The 21,500-nt window shown below is 41.2% G+C and overlaps 2 protein-coding genes across 2 annotated transcripts in view; both read left to right on the forward strand.

The window, feature by feature from the left end:
* Positions 1-13,520, forward strand: part of LOC136436081 (amyloid beta precursor protein binding family B member 2-like) — a 131,379-nt gene extending 117,859 nt beyond the window's left edge. The window contains exons 14-19 of the mRNA XM_066429792.1: positions 3,302-3,385; positions 3,621-3,733; positions 4,164-4,231; positions 5,689-5,797; positions 7,565-7,642; positions 9,950-13,520. Coding sequence (XP_066285889.1) covers positions 3,302-3,385; positions 3,621-3,733; positions 4,164-4,231; positions 5,689-5,797; positions 7,565-7,642; positions 9,950-10,063 — 566 coding nt within the window. The 3' untranslated portion in view covers positions 10,064-13,520. The remainder of the gene's footprint in view (positions 1-3,301; positions 3,386-3,620; positions 3,734-4,163; positions 4,232-5,688; positions 5,798-7,564; positions 7,643-9,949) is intronic.
* Positions 13,521-15,350: 1,830 nt separating this feature from the next.
* LOC136436083 (kelch repeat and BTB domain-containing protein 8-like) lies at positions 15,351-21,097 on the forward strand. Its single transcript, XM_066429795.1, has 5 exons — positions 15,351-15,641; positions 16,677-16,937; positions 17,214-17,353; positions 17,524-17,730; positions 19,140-21,097. Exons 1-5 carry the CDS (start codon positions 15,387-15,389, stop codon positions 20,110-20,112), a joined length of 1,836 nt encoding a protein of 611 aa, XP_066285892.1. The 5' UTR covers positions 15,351-15,386; the 3' UTR covers positions 20,113-21,097.
* Positions 21,098-21,500: the final 403 nt, after the last annotated feature.

The following is a 21,500-nucleotide window of genomic DNA, read 5'->3' on the forward strand; positions in this document are numbered from 1 at the left end:
GCGAAAGTGGCGGTTCCATCTGCGTTTGGAGGATAAAATGTTGTTTCCTCATCCACCACCAAAGTAGGGAGATTGGTTTTACCGGCAAAAGTAAGGAAGAGGAAGATTATTATAATGGTCCTTTGCACCGACTGGTTTATTTGAAGCCGAAGGTAAAGTTTTGCTTAATATCTAGTAAAAATGACAAAGATTCATCACAAATTCATGATTGATGATTATCAATAAAGAGATAATGAGTTGGAAATGAAAACTGCATTAAAACCTGGTGCTTTTCCTTAACTGTCTGACAGTAACAGGTATTGTACTCGCAGTTTGTTCAAAGGTTTTTTAGAATTAGATGTCAAAGAGTCATCGAATTGCACTTCTCATTTGGCAAACTTTAATAACCCCTCATTCAATTTTATAGGATTGACACCAAGCTATGCTCGTTTCTCAGTGTCCATTATACCAAATGTGTCCCTGGTGGTGGCCAAGAGTTCACACAGGAACAGTTCTATGACCCATAAAGTTGTCTCCAGGGCGCTTTGTCCTTAAAATCCCCAAACTGGCCCCTCGTTTGATTCTATAGAGCTCATACAAAATTATCCTTCTTTTTTATTGTCCATTATTCAAAGAGTATCCTTCTTTACAGTCTGCTGTTCTCACATGAGACTGGGCAAGTTTTTATGACCTATAAACTTGTTTCTATGACTTATAAAGTTGTCTCTAGATTATATTGTCGTTAGAATCTCCAAACTTGTCCCTCATTTGATTCTATAGAGCTCATACAAAATTATCCTTCTTTTTTTATTGTCCATTGTTCAAAGAGAATCCTTCTTTACGGTCAGCTGTTCTCACATGAGACTGGGTGAGTTTTTATGACCTATAAACTTGTTTCTATGACTTATAATATAAAGTTGTCTCTAGATTATATTGTCGTTAGAATCTCCAAACTTGTCCCTCTGTCGATTCGAGTCCATACCAAATTATCCTTTTTTTCCTTGTCCATTATTTGAAAAGAATCCCTCTTTATGGACAATGGTTCTCACATGAGACTGGGGCAGTTTTTATGACTTATAAACTTGTCTCTTGGATTCATGTCCTCTGACTCTCCTGTGTCAGCATGTGATTCTGTTGGATCCAAATCAAGTTATCCTCCTTTCTCAATACCCATAGGGCCAAATGTGTCCCCATGTTGTGGACAACAGTTCACACATCCGACAGTTTGTATGACTTCTAAAGTTGTCTCTAAATGATTTTGTTATCATTAGAATCTCCAAACTTGTCCCTCTATTGATTCTATAGAGTCCATGCTGAATTATCCTCCTTGTTTCATGTCCACAATGGGAAAAGGACTCCTCTTTTGTGGCTTCCATGAGACAGGGAGAGTTTTTATAACTTATAAACTTGTCTCTAGGGTTCATGTCCTCAAAATCTCCTGTGTCAGCAACATTTAAACTCCTGGGAACGTGACCTCTGACAGTTTCTAAACTTCTAAAGTTGTCTCTAGATGATTTTGTTATCATTAGAATCTCCAAACTTGTCCCTCTATTGATTATATAGAGTCCATGCTAAATTATCCTCCTTGTTTAGTGTTCACAATGCAAAAAGGACTCCTCTTTTATGGCGTACATGAGACTGGGCCAGTTTTTATTACCTATAAACACATCTCCAGGTTCACTGTCCTCAGAAATCTCCCGAGTCAGCGACACTTAAACTCCTGGGAACGTGACCTCTGACCTCCCGACACCCTGATCACCTGTCTGGCTCCCATTATGGAGAATCGATGGCAATTTCCCGCGGAAGCCCAGATGGGCCAGGGCGGGGGGAGTTACGGCGGGGAGGGCTGATTTGAACGCAAAGGCTCCCCAGAGATGTTCTCCATTTTCATTAGTCGTTCCAACATTCATTCTTAGGCCCAGGAAAGAATGTTGTGTTTCTGGTTACACAACCAACCCTAGAAAATGCCCACCTTTCCTGGTCTTTTGGGGGCCTCGATTGCTGGGAAGGGGACATAGAATTTTCAATCTGACATCTGAGTGGCAAAATTTCAAAACAGACTACCTGCATTTGAAGAGTTATGAACAGTTGAATATATATTCTATATATTCTATATATTGATATTCCGTTTATATTCTTGTGCTTGAAGTTGTACAATGTATCAATTACAATATGATTTTTAAAATACCAAATATCCTGAATGCATGTCAGTTCTACATTGTACAAATGTATTTGTTGAGTCACATTGGCCTAAATCTTTTTAAAAAATGGAAAAAAGAGAATCCCTACCAACCAACCCTAATTTTTTCATGTTTACAATCAGAAACACTAAACACATTAATTTTCCCAGGCCCTATAGACGTTCCAACACCCATCCTAACTAAGGCATGTACATGTAAGGCATGTAATGGGGATCAATGGGTCTTATCGTTTTATGGCTTGGAAGACGATTTACTGCTGCAAGACGTGATTATGAACTAGAAAATCTAGTAAAGCTTTAGATCCATATCAGGAAAAAGCAGGGAAAATATTTTCCAATTTTCATGTAGAGTGAAAATTTATGTCCCAATAGTCTTTCCATATCCGGTAATAGGTTGAGTATACTGTGAATCATAAGATATTGTGTTTGATTACTTTATGTCCAAAATATAATGACAAAAGGCCCTCCTTCCTTCTATAGTTTGCAGGTCTACCCGAAGGTTTCTAAAATATTTGGCCTATTATATAGTAAATCTTTTTTAAAAATGGAAGACCTGTGTGATTGTTATGATATCTACATGATAAGTCAGGATGAATTTAACCCAAATTTAAGCTGAAGATACTCTCAATAATGCTTGAGTGTGGAACCCAGAGGTCCTGGGTTTGAATCCCCTGACATGCAGGATTAGGGAACAGACACCTGTGGATGGGACTGAGCAGTCGGCTTGGTATAAAAACCTGCAACTTTGAGATACATTTTAGGGATTGCAGAAGAAGTATGAACAATATTATGACAGCCCCAACTCTGTCCTGCTATGAAAGACTTTTGCATTGACGAAGGAACGAACAGACACGGACCATGTATAGTTACATGTATAGTTACATGTATAGTTACATGTATAGTTACATGTATAGTTACATGTACCTTTAAGTTACCTCTGACCTCATCCCTCCAGAACAGTAGCCAGCAGGCTGATTTGAGTTCTTCATTAATGACTAAAGGCAAAAATTCCTTTGTCTTGGTGTTATGAATTATGTCGTTATAGAGCACTTTTAATTCAGACCTATGTCTCTAAAGACCTGTGTTTCTACATACATTTGAAATCTTGTTGTCTTTTTCCAGTTGACTTCCCGACGCCCAAGAACGAGGCCATTTCGTCTTTCCAGGTGCTTTATGTGGGCAGCACACCTGTGGCCAGGCCTTCAGGTGAGTTTCCACTATGGTCTTACACCAATGTGAGGAACATTTAATATGGTCTCCCACCTACGTGAGGCACATTATGATCTCCCACCAATGTAACACTTATGGTATCCCACCAATTGGAGGCACACCTACATGTAGTACTATGGTCTCTCACCAATGTGAGGCACAGTATGGTCTCCCACAAATGTGAGGCACACTATGGTCTCCCACCAATGTTGTTCCTATGACCTTCCTGCAGGTATCAAGGTGCTGAACGAAGCCATAGACTACGTCTCCAGGAAGAACGAAGATGACTGGATCCCAGCGACGGTCGATGTGGCTCCTTCCGCTGTCACTGTCAAGAGCAAGGAGGTCAGTCATGTCCTCAGATGAAGCCGTGCCGATTTCATTGGTTGTTTCTCAAGTGTAGTAAGCTGATGCCAAAAGAGGGGAGAAAGTTCGACATATAATGAGCATACAGTGAACAAGAAAAGTATTTTTACCCCTCAGGTCGATGTGAAAAGTGGCCTTGTTCTTCTTAAAACTACCGGTTCAAGTTAGAAATATCGATTGATAGATATAACTACACAATCATAGTGTCTTTGAAATTTCATAATTCTGGAGTAAGATACACAACTTAGGGTTTTTTTTTTAAATTCTGCTTTACTACGTTTTATTCTTGAAAAAAAAAAGATTTACATTTACTAATGAATATTTTGTGGGTATGGAAAAAGATTAGTTTCGATGTTAACTGTTTATGCCATGGAGTAATGTCTCAAAGTAAGTATGACTTTGTTTCCAGACGAGAGAGCAGCTGACAGAGTGCAGAGTTCGTTTTCTGTCCTTCTTGGGAATCGGCAGGAACCCAAAGTAAGAGAACTCTTATATGAGACCGTAAAACTCCTGGTAACTCTAATGTGAGACCGTAAAACTCCTGGTAACTCTTATGTGAGACCGTCAAACTCTTGGTAACTCTTATGTGAGACCGTAAAACTCCTGGTAACTTTTATGTGAGACCGTCAAACTCCTGGTAACTCTTATGTGAGACCGTCAAACTCCTGGTAACTCTTATGTGAGACCGGTAAACTCCTGGTAACTCTTATGTGAGACCGTCAAACTCCTGGTAACTCTTATGTGAGACCGTCAAACTCCTAGTAACTCTTATGTGAGACCGTAAAACTCCTGATAACAACTTTCTTATTATAATAAGGCCTGGACATCTTTAAAACAACACATCTTTCTTGTAACATGTATCTCAATGAAGAAGACATAAAGTGATTAAATTAATATGTCTTCTAACTTTCATGTGACTCGTGGATGATCTAAAAAAACTGTCTTAGATATAATATCTATTTTTCTTTTTTAACGCTGTCTAAAGCCGAACTTTGTTCTTCAGCTACGTACTGTGTTTATTTATTGTTTGGCTACGTAGATTTAGTTGTTAAAGTGGGTTTAGTTGTGTATGAAATTTAGATGCTTTTTCCTGCACATACTGACACTAAGTTGTTTGTTTTTCATGACCGGACCTCAAGTGGAAAGTGAGTTTACCCAGTTACTAGTTGGAACCGTGGAGCCTGCATGGGGCACATGCGTTAGCCTCCACCAGGCTTTCCCAAGGCCTTATCGATAGTAAAATTTGGCAAAAATAGGCTGAATAATTGCCAGGAGAGTCGGTCCGCCGAATGGGTGACATTTCCTCTCGCACAGGCAAATGTTACCCTGTGTTGGACAAACTCCCCTGGAAAATTACTCTCCCTATTTTGCTGAATTTTACTATTGTTCAGCCAGTAGTCCGTCTGGTGGTGACTGTACATGCGTCCATCTGGGCTCTAGGGTGGTGGTCGTCAAACAGAGGAAAATCTAACATTTAATCTCTAACATTATGAACCAGTGCTTGAAGTCTGGAACATGTAAGCTGCAGAAAAACAATCCCTCTCTGTGTTGGTTATCTTCTACTTTCTTTTTACAATCAACATCATGCAGAACCATTATCAACGCTTTCGTATGCACTTTTATAAAAAAAAAAAGGAGCTTGTTGTAATGTGTTGGCTGCCTTTATATTAAGTTGTTATTTGTGTTGTAAAATATTTAAGATACGTTAGACGCAGGTTTCATATCATTTTTCCAGAAACAAAACTTGATCGTGACCATACAAAATATCATAATATGATCTTAGATCTTGTAAACGAAAGTTGCTTTTCATGTTGAGTAACGTTGGGATGATATTTACTTGCTCCATGTATCTAAATCCAGATCCTGAGTGTGTTGATGTTTACTTGAAGTTGTTGTTGTTGTTGATGTTTACTAGTTCCATGTGTTGTTTACAGGATGTTTGGTTACATCCACGCCCTGAGTGCGACCAAGTTCGAGGCTCACGTGTTCCACTGTGAGCCAACGGCAGCGGGTCTGTCCAAGGCAGTGGAAGGAGCCTGCCAGGTTTGTTTGATTGTTTGTTTGTTTGTGTTCTTGTCCAACTCCAAGGCAGTGAAAGGGGCCTGCCAGGTTTGTCTGTTCGTTTGTAGCTATGTCTATGTTTCGTTAAAATAGATAGAGTATGTGAATTAATAAAGGCAGCCCAGAAACCTCTGTTTCAGTTTTTTTAGAAATCGTCGGGTTTGAGTACTTTGCTAACAGATCAGGACATTAGAGCCCATGATGTAAAGCTGGTGCTAGTTCTAGCAGGCCTAATGGCAGAGAAACATGCTAACCTTTGGCTCTTAGAGCCAACAGTGTCATGAAGTCACTCAGGGTCTGAGCCTCTAGAGTGGTGGGATGGCACTGGGCCAGTTTTACGTAAAGGTGTTAACATATTAATGCCACAGCAAATTTGATTTATTGGTTCTCATATTCAAGAAAATAATGCTGTACTGGAAGGTCATTACATGAAAACAGAGTCTGAGGGAAAAGCCTGTACCTTGGTACTGTAAATCACTTTAATATAGCAACAGGAAAATATAGTGGTCGAGGGAAAATGGAGTAGTTCCACTGCACTTAATTTTAACGGTGGGAACAAAAATTACTGTCTCAAATATTAGTGATCAAATATTTGCGATAACGACATTTTAGCGGATGACCAGTGACCGTTAAATTAGCTAAAATTAAGTTACAGTTAACAAATCAAGAATTGACAGTATGTGTACACACAGTTTCAGGGGTGAATTATGTCACTCTTTCAAGCTCTCGTCCTAACGTTCTATTTTCATGTTTCGAATGTCTGGGTTCCAAGGTAATGATTTGGTGTGGCCTATTAAAGATAGTGGTTTTTCCAACCAGGGTTATAGATGTTGAAACACATGACAACCCAGAGATGGGGTTATGATATCATTCATGTGAAGAAACAGGTTCAGAATGTTGTAGAGTGCGAAGACCTCTATTTTCATCATAACGTCTTGCTGATTTTTTTTTTCACGGTGTCTGAAAAGCAAGACAAAAAATTTGCATGGCCTTATAGAAAATTAGGGTCTTACAGAGATGGATTTGTGATAGATTCGCCTCAAGGAAAAGATAGGTTCTGTAGTTGTAAAGTGCAGAGGCCCATCATGTCTATGATGATCGGTACTTATAACATTACAGGGTCACATGTACAACCCCCTGATGCACACAGAAGTGTTGCTGCATGTGAGGTAACACGGTTCACGTTTCATCTGAGACATGAATGGTTTTGGCAGGCCGCACCAAGATGATTTGTTGGTTGTTTGTCAGGTTTTCTAATAATTGGACTGATCAGCCACGCCCGCACCCACAAGGGCGACTGAAGTTGAGGTCTTCATCGACAACGATGGACGAAAATCATCCTGCTTAACTAGACAAACATAATAAAAACAAAGCTTGAAGACCAGGTTAATGCCTTGGTGCTCTCAGTTTTACTGACTGAATACAGTCTTCACGTTTTCCTCCCTGCCCTGCACTTTTATGATGTCCACGTTTCACCTTAAAATGTCTGCAATCCAAGGAGATAAATTGGTGTGGCCTTAGGCTGAATCAAGACTCTGATGTAAAGAAAATAAAGGATAACTTTCTGGACAGTTTCAGTTTTCCTTGTTTTGTGGAGAACACGACTCTATGATTAGTAGGAACACCAGGTCCTGTAGTAACAGAAGAGTTGTAAACTGTACTCATGTCTGTCTTCTGTTCACCCCTTCAACACACACCCCCCTGTACCCCCCTCTTCTTTCCCCAACCCCCGCCACAACCCCCCTGCAGCTGAGGTATCAGAAAGTCATCGATGCTCGACCGGAGATCCTGAAGTCCAGCAAGCCACAAGCTCCCGCGGAAAACAAGGTACGTATCCATGGCAACTAAACTGTCAGGACTGACGAACGTTCACTGAGTGTGTTTGCGTAACCTGATCGGAAATAACAAAGCAAAAGTCTTGTTACGTCGATGAACGTTGGACGTCAAGGTAGAGTTTTTCATGTACGTAATACAAAATAAACCAAGCAACACGGGATTAAATATCCAAAGAGTCAGACATTCAGACAGCATCCACTATCTTTCATGAGTGCCTGAGACAAGATAGTCACTGATGGAAGACGCTGTCTGAATCATCTGACTCTTTAGATATTTGATCCAGCTGCTTGATCTATTTTGTATCATGAAAGAGCCTTCACTGTTCAAATAGTCTGTTAAAAGGCTGTTTGTTGAATGCAGTTTTTCTTAGCTCTAAGTATCTTTAAAATGATTAATGTAGCTTATTTTTTATCAGAAACATGAGTTTGAAATATAGCATTAAAACGAAGCCTAAGAAGAATGTTTGATTTTAAGAGCTGTTAGAGAATCTAACTAAAAGTTGCTGTGGCGTTATCTGTGTTATGACAAATGAAAATGTCACATTACAAAGTGTATAGTTTCTACATGTATGTCGTGCAAAGTATTTTGTCTGTAGCTGATTTCTTGGTGTGAAAATTTCCTACGAACCTGCCTGCTGCAAGGATAGGTCTAGAAACTTGAAACTTTTCAGAGAGGCCCAGGCCTCAACTGTTCCCATGAACTATTGCACACAAAGAGCTTTTACTGGTGCTGTACATGTGTTGCCTTCATTGTGTTGTACATTTTCTTGTTGTACATTGCTTCTGTTCTTTGAATGTGCTTTGTGGCAGTGTATTTGCTGTAAAAGCTCCCTTGATAGCACAGTTGTATGATATGTTATGCTGTTGGGATCATAAATGGCCTTCCTTTAGCAGTTCTGATCACTAAACTCCCTGCCGGCTGCTTTGCTAAACTGGAAATGCCAGCTGGAAGACCTTCGTGTAGAAATTTTTGCTTTGCATATTTCAGTTTGCCGTGTTCATAAAGTCTATAGTTTGCTATATCTAAATCTAAAACAATTACTGAGGCTTTGCCAAAATGTTACCACATTGAGATTCTACCTTAAGTTAAAAGATAAAAGGGCGTCCACAAGTTGCAGGCCCGGGTGTTTGACGGTTTGTAAGGCTAGATCTATCCTTGCCAGCGGCCCATGTTGCGGGCCCATGTGTTTGACGGTTTGTAAGGCTAGATCTATCCTTGCCAGCGGCCCATGTTGCTTTGTGTGACGTCTGACATGTGATTTGCTCATACTTTGCTTACTGCTCGCCATAGCGAACAAAGTAGCACGGTAAGTGGCTTCTTGCATTATGCCTGCAGAAACAAACGTGTGTACTAAGCCTAACAGAAGTAACAGAAAGTAGCAAATGGAAAATTTAATACATAACTATGAAAACACAGACCAAAAACAATACTCCCCTGTGGATTAGTAGCATCTTCCATTGACCCCATGACCTGCAATTTGAATCCACAGAAAATTCGCAAAATTATAACGGTTTTACAAACAGACCTACGTCCCCAAGTATACTTCAATAATCTCTTGTCAATATCAAAATCTTCAATTTACTCTTTAGATTGATGCAGAAACATTTGCAAAACTTGTAAATAGTCTGAAAAAACAATCCCAGAACTGTTGAATTCTATTTTGTGACCCTAAAGCATGGAGTGAAATCGTCTGCTAGGGCTGTACATCTGTAATGTTCTCCTTGCTGCGTTGTGTGTTTCTGTGTTCTTGTTTGTGTTCAAAGTGAATTCAATGACTATGTACTTTACTGTACTGTAACACTGTGTGATGTGTTTGTATACCTGGACAATATTGTCTGTGCTTTCGTCAGCTCCTGTGTTTCCTGTATTCATTGGAATTTTTTGCCTCAGAAAGTTTATCACTACCTCATCTGCCTAGATTTTATTTACTTTCCTGTTGGTTGTTTGGTTGGAGTAAGAACTCTCACCCCTGTTCTATAGAACTCTTTGTATAGAAATGTTAACATACAATCTTCATGACAAACTCCTACTGGTTTTTCTTCATATTATTCAGGTTATTTATATACAAGCCATGGCAAATAACGGGTGGTAGCTTCATGTTGATGAAACATATATTTTGAAGCACATATGACAAGAAAGACAAGCTAAGCGTAGGACGTGTGAAACTGTACTGTAAAGGTATATTGACTGTATTTCTATGTTATCTATATTATATGTTTCGGTAGAGTAGCTGTCACAGACAACCCCCAATAAACTCCAATAACTGAGTTGTTCTCCCTCCTGTCTCCCTGTGTGCAGAGGTGGACGTCTGTCAAGTCGGGATTCCAGAACATGCTCGGCCTTCGCAGGAACAGCAAGACGAGACCACCCCCGCCTCCCGAAGACCGACAGACGCAACCCTCCGCGGAATAGACCGCGTGCACCTCCCATGGCGCGGCCTACAAGAATGTAGGGCGTGCAGTGTACATAGTGAATTTATCCATGCAATGTTGAATGTGGGAGCCTCGGGCTTCCCAGCTGTAGACACTCCAAAGTCACCACTATACACCAGACGAACAGTTCAAGTTCAACTCACACCAAAGTCTGCTTCAGGAGACGCTTTACGTTTAGGTGGAGGTTTCAGAACTGAGTTCTCGCCATAGCATAAGTTTCATTTTAATGCATTTTATTAACCTTTTTATTAACCTACTTAACAATTTGTTGGTCAGGCTTTGCCAGGAGTAAGTCTTTTAATGTAAGATTTTTGATAAGCTTAGACTAGTTAGAGAGGAATCTGAGGTTTCATCCTAATGCCTTCTCTTAGCATTTAAGGTTAAGTTTTCCTCAGTTGTTTTATAAACTCTACCTGTAGCACTTAAACCTTAATGTGGAAAAACAAAAAGCACTTCTTTCATGTTGTCATGGAGACAGCAGGAGTTTGCTGATCGCTGAAGAGCTCTGGTTAATGCAAATGTAACTGAGGCCGCTCCAATTTATTTCATTGGTTCTCCAACATGTTAAGTAAGGATTTAGAAAAGAGGACAACTGGAAAACAGAGGGCTGGGAGGAACGGTTGGGGCTGACTATATCCACTCCCTGAAACTGTGTGTGCCAAGGTACAGACTTTCCCTCAGACTCTGTTTTCATGTTGATCCTCCAGTTCGGCATGATTGTTTTTTTCTAAGTCCGAGAACCAACGAATTAGATCGGAGTGGCCCAACTGAACATTGTGAATTCTGTCTTGTCAACATATCATAAAGCGGTGCCTGTATCTACGCAATTAGGGCGGCCTCTTGGGCAATTTGTGAATGGAGTGAAGAAATGAATCAGTGAGGGAGGTTTTCCGCCCATCGGGGGTGACATAGAGGTCTGTCTGCAGTGTTATATTGTCTATCTAAATGAAAAGGTGTCGCAATCAATTGACACCCAAATTGTACATAAAATTCAATGAATGAATGAATTGTCAGGCTCTGTGGCCTTGATGATGATAACGACCATGTAGAGTCCCGAGATTCAAGCCTAGTCTTCGGTAAATGTAGCAGCAGTTCCGCACAACGTCAGTGTTCGCCAGCACAAAGTGGACTTTGTCCCGGGAAATTCGAGGACCCGCCTACAGCTCTCTTGTAACAGCTGTGAAGCCTAGACAGTCTGTGCTGTGGCCTGTCAACTGTAATATCAGCAATTTGTAGCACTCTCTGGAGAGCCGGGATTGGCTAGGATTTGGACTGTTTTCATTGGCCGAAACATGGGATGCTCTGATTGGCCACAACATTTATGTGTTTTCATTGGCTGAAAAAAAAGATAGGCTCCGATTAGCCACAACAATGATATCGCAATGCCAAGACATGTTTTGATAGGCTGAAACAAGAGAGGCTCTGATTGGCCAGAACATTGATATCACAATGCCAAGATGTGTTCCAAGACATGACAGGCTCCAATTGGCCACACGGATGATGTCACAATGCCAAGATGCAACAATAAGAGGACGCATTGAAATTGTACAGAATGTTGTAATTGTTACAAGTGTTACAACTTTCCCGCTAGTAGCGAATCCACAGTGTTACACTGAAGTAGTGAAATCACTACCTTTCCTTTGACCAATGAGAAGCGATGTCGTAGATAGATAGATAACCAGGAGCTAACCTGCTGACTAGACAACTTTTTTATTCGAACCTTTCTTTTTTTAAGTCTGAATACCAAAGGTGGTAGAGTTCTACTGCTCCTGAGAAATATTTTTGTTATATTCAATGTATGCAAGACTAGTTTTAGTTTGTTACATGGTATTTTATATAGGGTTTGTTTTGGTGCAATTGTGGAAGAGGGTAAGACATACGAGGGAGTAAGCCATATCTAGTGTATTTTAGGGATAATATATAACATCTATTTTACTCTTATTTATCTCACTAACTTATAACCTAGTTAATTTTGATAGCTTGGCTTTCTTATTTCTTGTACTGAGAATTCACTGGTGGACAATTATGGAAGCTGGACTTGTGAAATCCTTGCTTTGTTCGAGATGTAGAATTTCGCCAGCCAAACTGTACTTTTTACGGGGGTGAATGGATAAAAACAAATGGTGGGAATTTCCTTTGAGCTGGCCTGATGTATCCTATATAGAGGTATATTTGTGAATACAAAAATTATGAAAATGAGATGTAGATTAGAAGGAAGAATTTTGCAATGTAAAAGTAGCAAACATTTCCGAATACTCCTGTCCAGCCTTTCTAGATGTAGTTTAGTACTTGTAAGAGACCTTTTATTTTCAAGCGTTTATTTTTTCGCGGTGTCCTGGTGTTAACACCAGTGGATGTACGCAAATGAACGGTATCAAAACTACCGCATTATGAACCTTAAGTTTGGCTGGAGAATAAGGATGGTTGTTTTGAGTTTTTAGCGTAGAGCGCAGAATGGTTAGAGTAGGCTGCAGTGGTATGAACTATGTAGTTGTCAGAATCATGTACATCAAAGTCCTACAGTAGAAAAATCAAACTTTGATGTTTAAAAAAAATCTGCTACATGTCAGCGTTGTTTGATGGGGAAACCGGAGACTCAATTTTGAAGTCAGTAACAAGAGAGTAGTTGAACAAGCTGTACTTTTAATTGCATTTTGAAAATGCAGACATAAAATCATGGAGGGAGAAACATTGTTGTTAGCCTGGAGCCCAGTCTTGCTAGCTTTAGTCAGCTTCCAGTAGTCGCTACACCGGAACTGTTGGAAACGGACTAAACCTAACATGACTGGACTCTAGGCTAATTGATAATGAACACAAAATGTCTGATGCATATGATGCCATTATTTAATATTCACCATTCTTTAAGGGGTATTTTTTCAGGCAATACCTTAGCAATACGTTACTGTGACCAGAAGTGTGAAAACCAAGTGTACCTGCATGTAGGCAGACATTTACATGTATTTGGACATCGTTGTTTCAAATTCAAGTTGCGCTATAGAAAAGATATTGAAATATCAGGTGTGAAGGTTCAAAAAGTGAAATTCTGATTCGGAATCCCTTGAGGTTCAGTTTACTGAATGTTTTTCTAGTGTGATAGAAGGGTTTTGGTAGTGTGAACTTTCAGAAATAAACCTACCCGATGTGGTGCAAAACAGATAGAAAACCATGTTGCAAATGTGTGAAGAATAGGACAGGAAAAGACAATATTATTTGTTATCCCCATTGTAACAACGTTGACGCGTGGCGGCATCACACTACAGTACTGTACTCCGTCTCTCCAGTGGTCCCCTGTGGTGGGTAAATGCAAATGCATGTAGTGTCATCAGCTAGCAGTGAAAATCGAATCTCTCGGTGGTTCCCAGCCGGAGACCGCGGCCCACACGGCAGAAGTGTTGTACCACGCTGCAATCGTAGAGAATAAACAGAAATCGGACGAACTTCGTGTCTGGCTGTGCTTCTGTGTGTCGGGAGTGCTCGAGTAGGAAAATAGCAACGTTAACTGTAAATCTTTAAACTTCGTGTCTGCAGTGCTCGAGTATATTAGTAGGAAAGTAGAAAGTTTGCCAATGAAACCTGGGGGGGGGGGTGGCTGGTAAACTCAGAACAAAGGTGCGGGTTGCCAAGGATACCTGCAGATGACCGCTGGTGACCTCAGATAGAACACAGGTGCGGGTTGCCAAGGATACCTGCAGATGACCGCTGGTGACCTCAGATAGAACACAGGTTTGGTTTCGATTTACGCAAGAGCGAACAATTTGGGATTATGAACCTGAATCTTGTTTTCCCATTCATGTAGCTGAGACCCAACTAATAATCGTGACCATTGTGAGTGTATTATGTGCCTTTGAAGTTGAGATTGTTACGGAGAAGAGACATTGAAGAGGTATTTTGTGATTTTGGCACTTTCAGGTAACAAAGCCGAGCAGTTTGCTTTCAATCGGTTTGGCTACACTGACTTGAATATATGGATAAAATCCGCGCGCATCACTTTTCATCCGTTTCAAATACAAAAAGATATAACGACCATACTATACTTAGCCTGGGTGCCAGACCACCGCGCTCCTGGCGCTAATCCTTCGGCCGGGGAAGCAACTCGCGCCGCCGCCACAGATAGCACACGGCCCACTAACTACCTCTCGCGCGATAGAAGTCAGAGTTCGGCTGCCAAGCGCTCCCGGGTGCCAACTCTATCCCTACTACTAGGTCTTCCCCGCCCAAAAGGGGCTATCATCGCATCGCGCGAAAGGTCTGGTCTCGAGGCTATACTATACTGTAAATGAAGTAGATGCGAAACGAACAAATGTGATACTAATGAGTGAAGTCTTCCAAAATCAAGAAAAGAAGCTGGAAAAGAACAAAAATAAAGACTCTACTGTGTTATGTGTGTTGAATCATTTGTTCAACCTTCCTGTCCACTTGATTTCATCATGAAGGCAACTATTTTCCCTACTTTTCTGCTGACTTGCGCGCTCGCATCATAAGCCCAGAGGGTGCCATACAAATAGTCAAATCAGTATTGCCTTATAACTACACTGCCGGTGCCAGACAAATAAATGGGTCTCCGCTCCTGAAACCCATTGCTCCACAACTCTCCCCGTGCAGCAGAACTAGCTCCGCTTCCTCTGCCGGCTTTAATGAAGTCCTGATGATTTCGCGTCGTCATAACTGTCGGCATTACCCGCTGCTCAGATCTCATTTAGATACAGACTCGGCGCAATCAAATCCGGACGCACATAATTCTCTCTCGGAACAAGTCAATTATTCTCAGGAGCAATTTCGAACGAGATATAACGTTGAATTCCGTGACGAATTGCGGGTAACTTAGTGTAAAAACTACGGGCGGCTGGCTGAGGTAAGTTGCTAATAACACTAACCTATGGTAAAGCCCGGCACAATTTGGGAAATGTTATTTCTCATGGACATGTTACCAGGTCTTAAAACTTGAACTTGAAGCTTTGTCATAATTGTTTGTTTCCTGGTTATACTAATGCCCACGACAGCAAAAAAAGGGTACTGATTTCACTTTCAGTTGAAAGGCTCTGAAGAAGGATATGCAAAATGCACCCAATTCCAACCATTATGATCGTAACATAGTAATAGTTGACTGGATTCTTGAACAAATATCAATCCTGGTTTGATTTTTTCTGCGCCTTGCTTGTTGCTCATATTCCATCTACGTGCCCAAACAACAGCGGACATTAACCGGGCCGTTACATACCGCATTGTTTGCCGCTAGAGGGCGCTTTTGCATTGCCTGTCAGAAGAACCCCAATGGGAGGTACAGCTCCGTAATCATCATCAACATGGCTGCCGCAGACCAAGAACCCCACACCAGGGCTGTTCGTCCTCGTTCCTACCAAGACGAGAGCTATCTGAGCGGGTTTCTTGGAACTGTGGGCGACTTACAGAAGGCTGGGATACTGCAGGATGTCGTGCTTGAAGTGGAGGACCGGCAGTTTCCCTGCCATCGGCTTGTTCTGTCCGCGGCCAGCCCCTACTTCAGGGCCATGTTTACAAGTGACATGGCGGAAAGTCGGCAGAAGACGGTTGTTTTACAGGTAGGGTTGGCGAAACGTTTAGAGCTTAAATAAAATAACACAGGGAACTTTAATTTGATACGGAGAGATCACGTATCGTATAGAACCATTGGGGGAAGCACAAATATTGTAATTTAAAACTTAGCTTCTTTGTGGCAAATATACAAATGTAACTGTATAATGTAACTGCCTCCTTTGTCAGCACTGGACAACCAGTACGGAAGTGGTCGTCAGTACAGGAGCTCCAGTGCTGAGACTTTCTTAGTACTGGAATTCCTGTATTGGGCAGCTTCAGTACTGGGAACCCTCCTGTCAGGACTGGAAACCGAGTGCTGAGACTCTAAAGAGCGTCTAACGTTATTTTCAGGGCTGCATCTCTTCGATGCTTTTTTCCTACTTCAGAGCTATTGTTTGGAAAACGTTCAAAGGAAAAAAAATAAGATACAGTATCACATTCTGTTACATTCCAATGACGACAACATATCCTCGTGGCTTGTGCCTTTATCAGGAGAAAACGTACACTGAAATAATAATGTACTTTATATGACCTACCAAAATCTATGTCCATAACCAAGGAACAAAACAGTACGTACAAGCATTAAAATGCACAGACAACTAAATCCAAAACTGTCCAGTCGGTCCAGACATAACAAACCAGAACTGCGCTTCCACTACTTTAATTCTATTGTTAGTACTGGATCGTCCCAGTACTAATAGAACGTGAGTACAGGACGCCCAGTTTCGAAATAATTTGATGACTCGGCTTTCACTACTGAAGAGTCACTATTTACTGGTAAATCCAGTACGGAACCCGTTACATCTGTAAATCGGCACTCAAACTTGTGGGCTTCACTTCTGCTCAAACTTAATATATTCTTACTACAGTTACGATATTCTATATTACTAGTAATTAACAGTTTAGATATAACGTTATATATATTTTTTCTCAAAGGGCCAGATATATTTGAAGTTTGTACAGCCTTAAACATAATTCTGTATTTTCTTGCTATGGGGTAGTCTAGATGTTGGAACATTGTATGTTATATTGTCCTGCAGTGTTTGGATGCAGACATGTTTGGGGAGATCCTGAGTTACATCTACTCGGGAACCCTCCATGTGTCCCTGGACAAAGTGCAGCCCCTGTACCAGGCAGCCGACCTCCTCCAACTGGACTATGTGAGAGACACCTGCAGCAGCTACATGTACTTGAATATGGAGCACTCCACCTGTGTGGACCTGTACAAGTTTGCTGATGCCTTTTCTGTGTACATGGCCCGGAAACGTTGCATGCAGTATATCCATAGACATTTTGCCAAGGTTTGTGTTAGGGAAGCTACAATCTATATTGTGAATTACATCCTCTGTAGATGACATGTACAAATGGGATGTTAAATAAGACAACTTTACCTTGTCTTCAGAATCAGATGTTTAACTGTTTTTTTCAATCTCCACAAAATGCATACAGAACATGGTACATTGAGTATACAGCTATTTGTCCCTACTTGTTACAACCATAAGAATAAAAGCAAAAACTGGCTTGTGACATGTATGTCCACAGTACCATACATGTACATGTACTCTGCACTTTGACAGGTTGCCTCCAGCGAGGAGTTCTGCAGCCTGAGTGTGAATCAGCTGACTGAGATCATCAGCCACGATGAGCTGGATGTTAAAGAGGAGACAACAGTGTGGGAGGCTGTGGTGAGATGGGTGCAGCACAGCAGGGAGGACAGGTGGGTGTCAGTGTTCTATTTGTTCAGCTGACATAACTAAGGCTTAGTGTGTGTTTCCTATTGTCATATTGATTATCATAAGTTGGAACTTATAGCTGGAATATTCTAATTCATACAGAAGCTGTGATACAGAAAATCATCTGAACCCACCCCTCTCCTGTACCCTACAGGACGCACCACCTACCCAGCATCCTCCCTCACATCCGCTTCAACCTGCTGACCTCAGACGACACGGCAGCCATCTTGGAACACCCCCTGGTCAGGGGGGATTCTGGGAGTTCCGAGGTCGTCAGGAATGTGGTACAGAAGGGGAACTCCAACATCAAGCGGAGGCTTGGGATGGTGACCTCAGAAATGGCTATGCTGTACAATTTAGAGTATGTAGATGAATTATTACTCCGGGAAGGAGGAATACCTCCTTCTGGGAGTATTGGGAATGCATTTGTTTGCGCGTTCGCAGCTATAACTCACGATCCCGTTGTCGCATTGGTGTGTAACTTGGCATACCGTTTGCCTGGTTCGGCGTGGTGATGTACAATAGCTTTTTTACACCATAACTACTTTAAACGTCAATCCAATATCGTAATTGCACCCCTATAATTAATGCTATGTCCCACTACCCTGCCATAGGGACCATGTTATAATCCGTCATGCATGACTGGAATACTTCAGGCAGATACGGGGTATAAATCTTTCTTACTTGCTGTGATCGTATAGTCACTGTTACATTGAAAAATAGACAACGTGCATCGCCACACGCAACCTAGCTAACGATATACCAAGTTACATACCAATGCGGCAACGGGAATTGTGAGTTTTAGCTGCGAACATGTGTAGAGTGACCTCCAGTCTGTGTATTAAGTATGCCGTGTCCACTCGAAACTCGCATACAGTATATGCGCACGGGACGGACGATGCACTTTTACGCACAGTGTGAAAATGGCAAATCTCTGGACCTTCAAACTTACCACACTTGTAGTTTATAATACGGAGGCTGTGACAATGTAAAAAGTTTACGCAGGGGATGAAAGATTGTTGAGAAATATCTCTCAGAAAAGTGCGCGCGCCAGTGTCACTTCCGGGTGGTTAGATCCGGTGACCTTTGACCTTCGAGCTTCGTGAAATGTTACGATAATATAAATTAGCCTTTTTTATTGCAAATAGCTTGATAGCTATAGATCAGACCGGCCTGCAATAAATTGTGGAAAGAGGATTTACTGCATATTTGTGATTTCTGATACATCTTAGTTGTAAGGCTGAATGGTTCGTTGATAAAGGGGCCATCTAGATCTAACTTTGTGACTTTTCCCGGAATTTCTAGATCTCATCTGTGCCATGCTGTAAAAACATACTTTTCAGCAGGTTGACCACTCCTGTATTGAAAGAAAAAGATAAACAAAAACTTTTTCTTTACTTGCTCTAAAACACTACTTGGACTGTGCAGAGATGCAATTTGTGTGGGTCAATACTTGTACATACTATAAATACTTCACGGAGAATTGTGTCCTACGGACTCTTGTTCATTTTCATTTCACTTTCTTTGACAAATACAATCTTCACACAATGTCATTCCACATTTTGTGGTTCTGCAATACACATTTCCACAGTATCCCTCAAATGGGTATGATTAAGGTCATCTACAAAAGATGTGTAGATGACCTTAATCATACCCATTATCACATTTCTCAGAGGAGAAAAGATTACTAGTAGATTTGAAAGATGACATCAATGCATGCTGTAACTTGCAGTCCTGTTTTATTGACAGTTTTTGATGTGTTTTCTCCAGAAGGGATCGACTCCTCTTCATGAACCCTCGGGAAGGGAAGTACATCAGCTGCAGCTTCGGTCCTGACAACATTCCCAATGCCATATCCACGACCGTCACCAGTGATAACAACATTTACATCCTGTCTCGTGAGCCAGAGGATCACAATCAGCTGTGCCTGTTTCAGTACAACCATGCAGAGAACCTGTGGGAACATGCTGGTATGTCCTCGGTATCTAGGTTAGACCCGCTTAGAAGAGATGATATGTGTGTCGATGAGCAGCTTGTTGAAGTTGATCAGGTTTTATTCTACCTTTCCTTGGAAACTGGAGCAGACATCAGTTCCTTGCTACGGATGAGAAAGTACAACAAGCACACGGACCAGTGGCAGGAGTGTTCACAGCTGCAGCTTCACAACACTCTATTCCACATCGTGACTGTGACACCGTCCTACGGTCCACACCTCTATTTCCTGTCAGGCACGGAAATGCATTGCTACGACCCGAGCCAGGACCGCTGGTACAGTTCGAGCTCACCAATGACCACTGCTAAAATCTGCTCAGCTGTTGCCATGGGAACAGAGATTTTCTGCACAGATGTTCGATTCACCAAGACTATGGTGTTCGACTTAATGTCAGACAGCTGGCACTGGCAGAAACTGCAAGGCTGGCCGAACCCTAGAAACCTTACTGTTGGCATTGGTAGTGTTCCCAGGCTTTTCGTACTGGGGAACCAGCTGTATATCCATGTAGAAGTAACTGAGTATGACACGAACACAGAAGAGCAACTTTGGGACAGTCTGTTGTATATGTATGACAGGTCTGCTGATGCCTGGAGGGACTTGAAGGCCCCCTTTCCTGATAAGGAATATACCGCCTTAGCACACACCCCTCGGTGTTATATAGGACGGGGTCCCATGGTCCCTGTGGCACACATATACATACCACATCTGAAGGGGGCACAAGAACACATCACAGAAGTATCAACATCATAGAGCATAATAGGAAACTAGAGAGGTAGCATTTGCCAGCAAATACAAAATGTTTACTTCACATGGACTAGCCTTACAAATTACTGCTCTGTTTAATCTTTCTCAAACACATTGGTTTAAATGGTGACCAGCCACTCTCTCAAGCTCTGTAATGCTGGTTGCTACATTGTGGAATCGAACACCACAGTGTTTACCAGTAACCATGGTGACAGCCGTCTGGTTCAGGTTGTTGACCTTATTTGTTTGGAGTAAAAGAAGAAACAGAGCATAAACAATATGTTTTCCTTCTTTTCTTTTGTGAAGGTGAACATAATAAGTTTTGAGAAATAGCTCACTCACTTGGTCACTCACTCCCTCATGCACTATTTAATCTGTTGTTCCTCGTCTCACAAGGGTTAGACATAAATGTGTTTGCTTGATTGCAGACTGCCAGGTGCCTATAGAGATCTGTGTATGTTAGGTAGTGTGCAAAACTTTGAAAACATACTGTATATTTGTTGGAACTGGATCAATACTGCATGGCTGGAATTTTAGATTGCTGCTACTTCTGATTCAATTATAACCCGTGTCTGTTGCAAGTTGTACAGGTTGTTACAAGCTGTAAGTTATTGTGTATTTCTGCAATCTCACAAAAGTCATGTATTGAATGGTAGTGACTGTGTAGGTATTACAGAAAATATTAGGCGTACACCAGCTTCTGATGTTTTATGAAAAATTCTACATTTTTACTTGTATGTGTGACATAACTCATGTTCTTGGTCCATCAAATACGATGATGTCCTCAGAGCACATAAGTGCTAGTTAACTAACGTTATTCCCAGTTAACATTAGTAAGAGTTAACTAACATTAGTACTAGTTTTTGTAACGGTGTGATTAATGAGGTTTCTCAGGAAAATCTGCTGTACACAGACTGTATAGTCCAGAGATTCTATGTGATGATTCAAATAAAGATTAGCTCATCTACTGATGTGCAAGAAGTGCCGGCAATGTGTTTACTTTATATTTCAATATCAATTCTATCGGAAACCACAAGTTGGAAAAGAAACATGTAACATTATGCCAGAGCCTTTTGAGCAAGCAGACTTCTATCAAGAACGCCATCTATTTAAATTCTGAGGGACTTGTTGCAAAGTCTTAGACCTTGAACTTAAAGCTTTGTTTCATCTTTCCACTGGTTCTATTGAAGCCCATGACAGCAATGAATATGCAAAATGGATACACCCAATGCCAACCTTTGTAATATGATAGTGGTGCTAGTTAACTGGATTCTTTGACAGCTATCAATTCAAACAGGTCATTAGTTCTACAAAATGGAGAGTTCCTCTAGAAAGTTCTCCAGAGTAACAACTCTTTTTGTTGCGTATAATGTTTAAATATTTGTCAAAAATAC

This window comes from Branchiostoma lanceolatum, chromosome 6 (assembly GCF_035083965.1).
Source record: "Branchiostoma lanceolatum isolate klBraLanc5 chromosome 6, klBraLanc5.hap2, whole genome shotgun sequence".
Lineage (NCBI taxonomy): Eukaryota > Metazoa > Chordata > Leptocardii > Amphioxiformes > Branchiostomatidae > Branchiostoma > Branchiostoma lanceolatum.

Coding starts and splice junctions, on each gene's coding strand:
- LOC136436083 (XM_066429795.1), top strand. CDS start 15,387: ATGGCTGCCGCAGACCAAGAACCCCACACCAGGGCTGTTCGTCCTCGT. Junction 16,938..17,213: donor TCCATAGACATTTTGCCAAG/GTTTGTGTTAGG, acceptor GCACTTTGACAG/GTTGCCTCCAGCGAGGAGTT. Junction 17,354..17,523: donor CAGCACAGCAGGGAGGACAG/GTGGGTGTCAGT, acceptor TGTACCCTACAG/GACGCACCACCTACCCAGCA.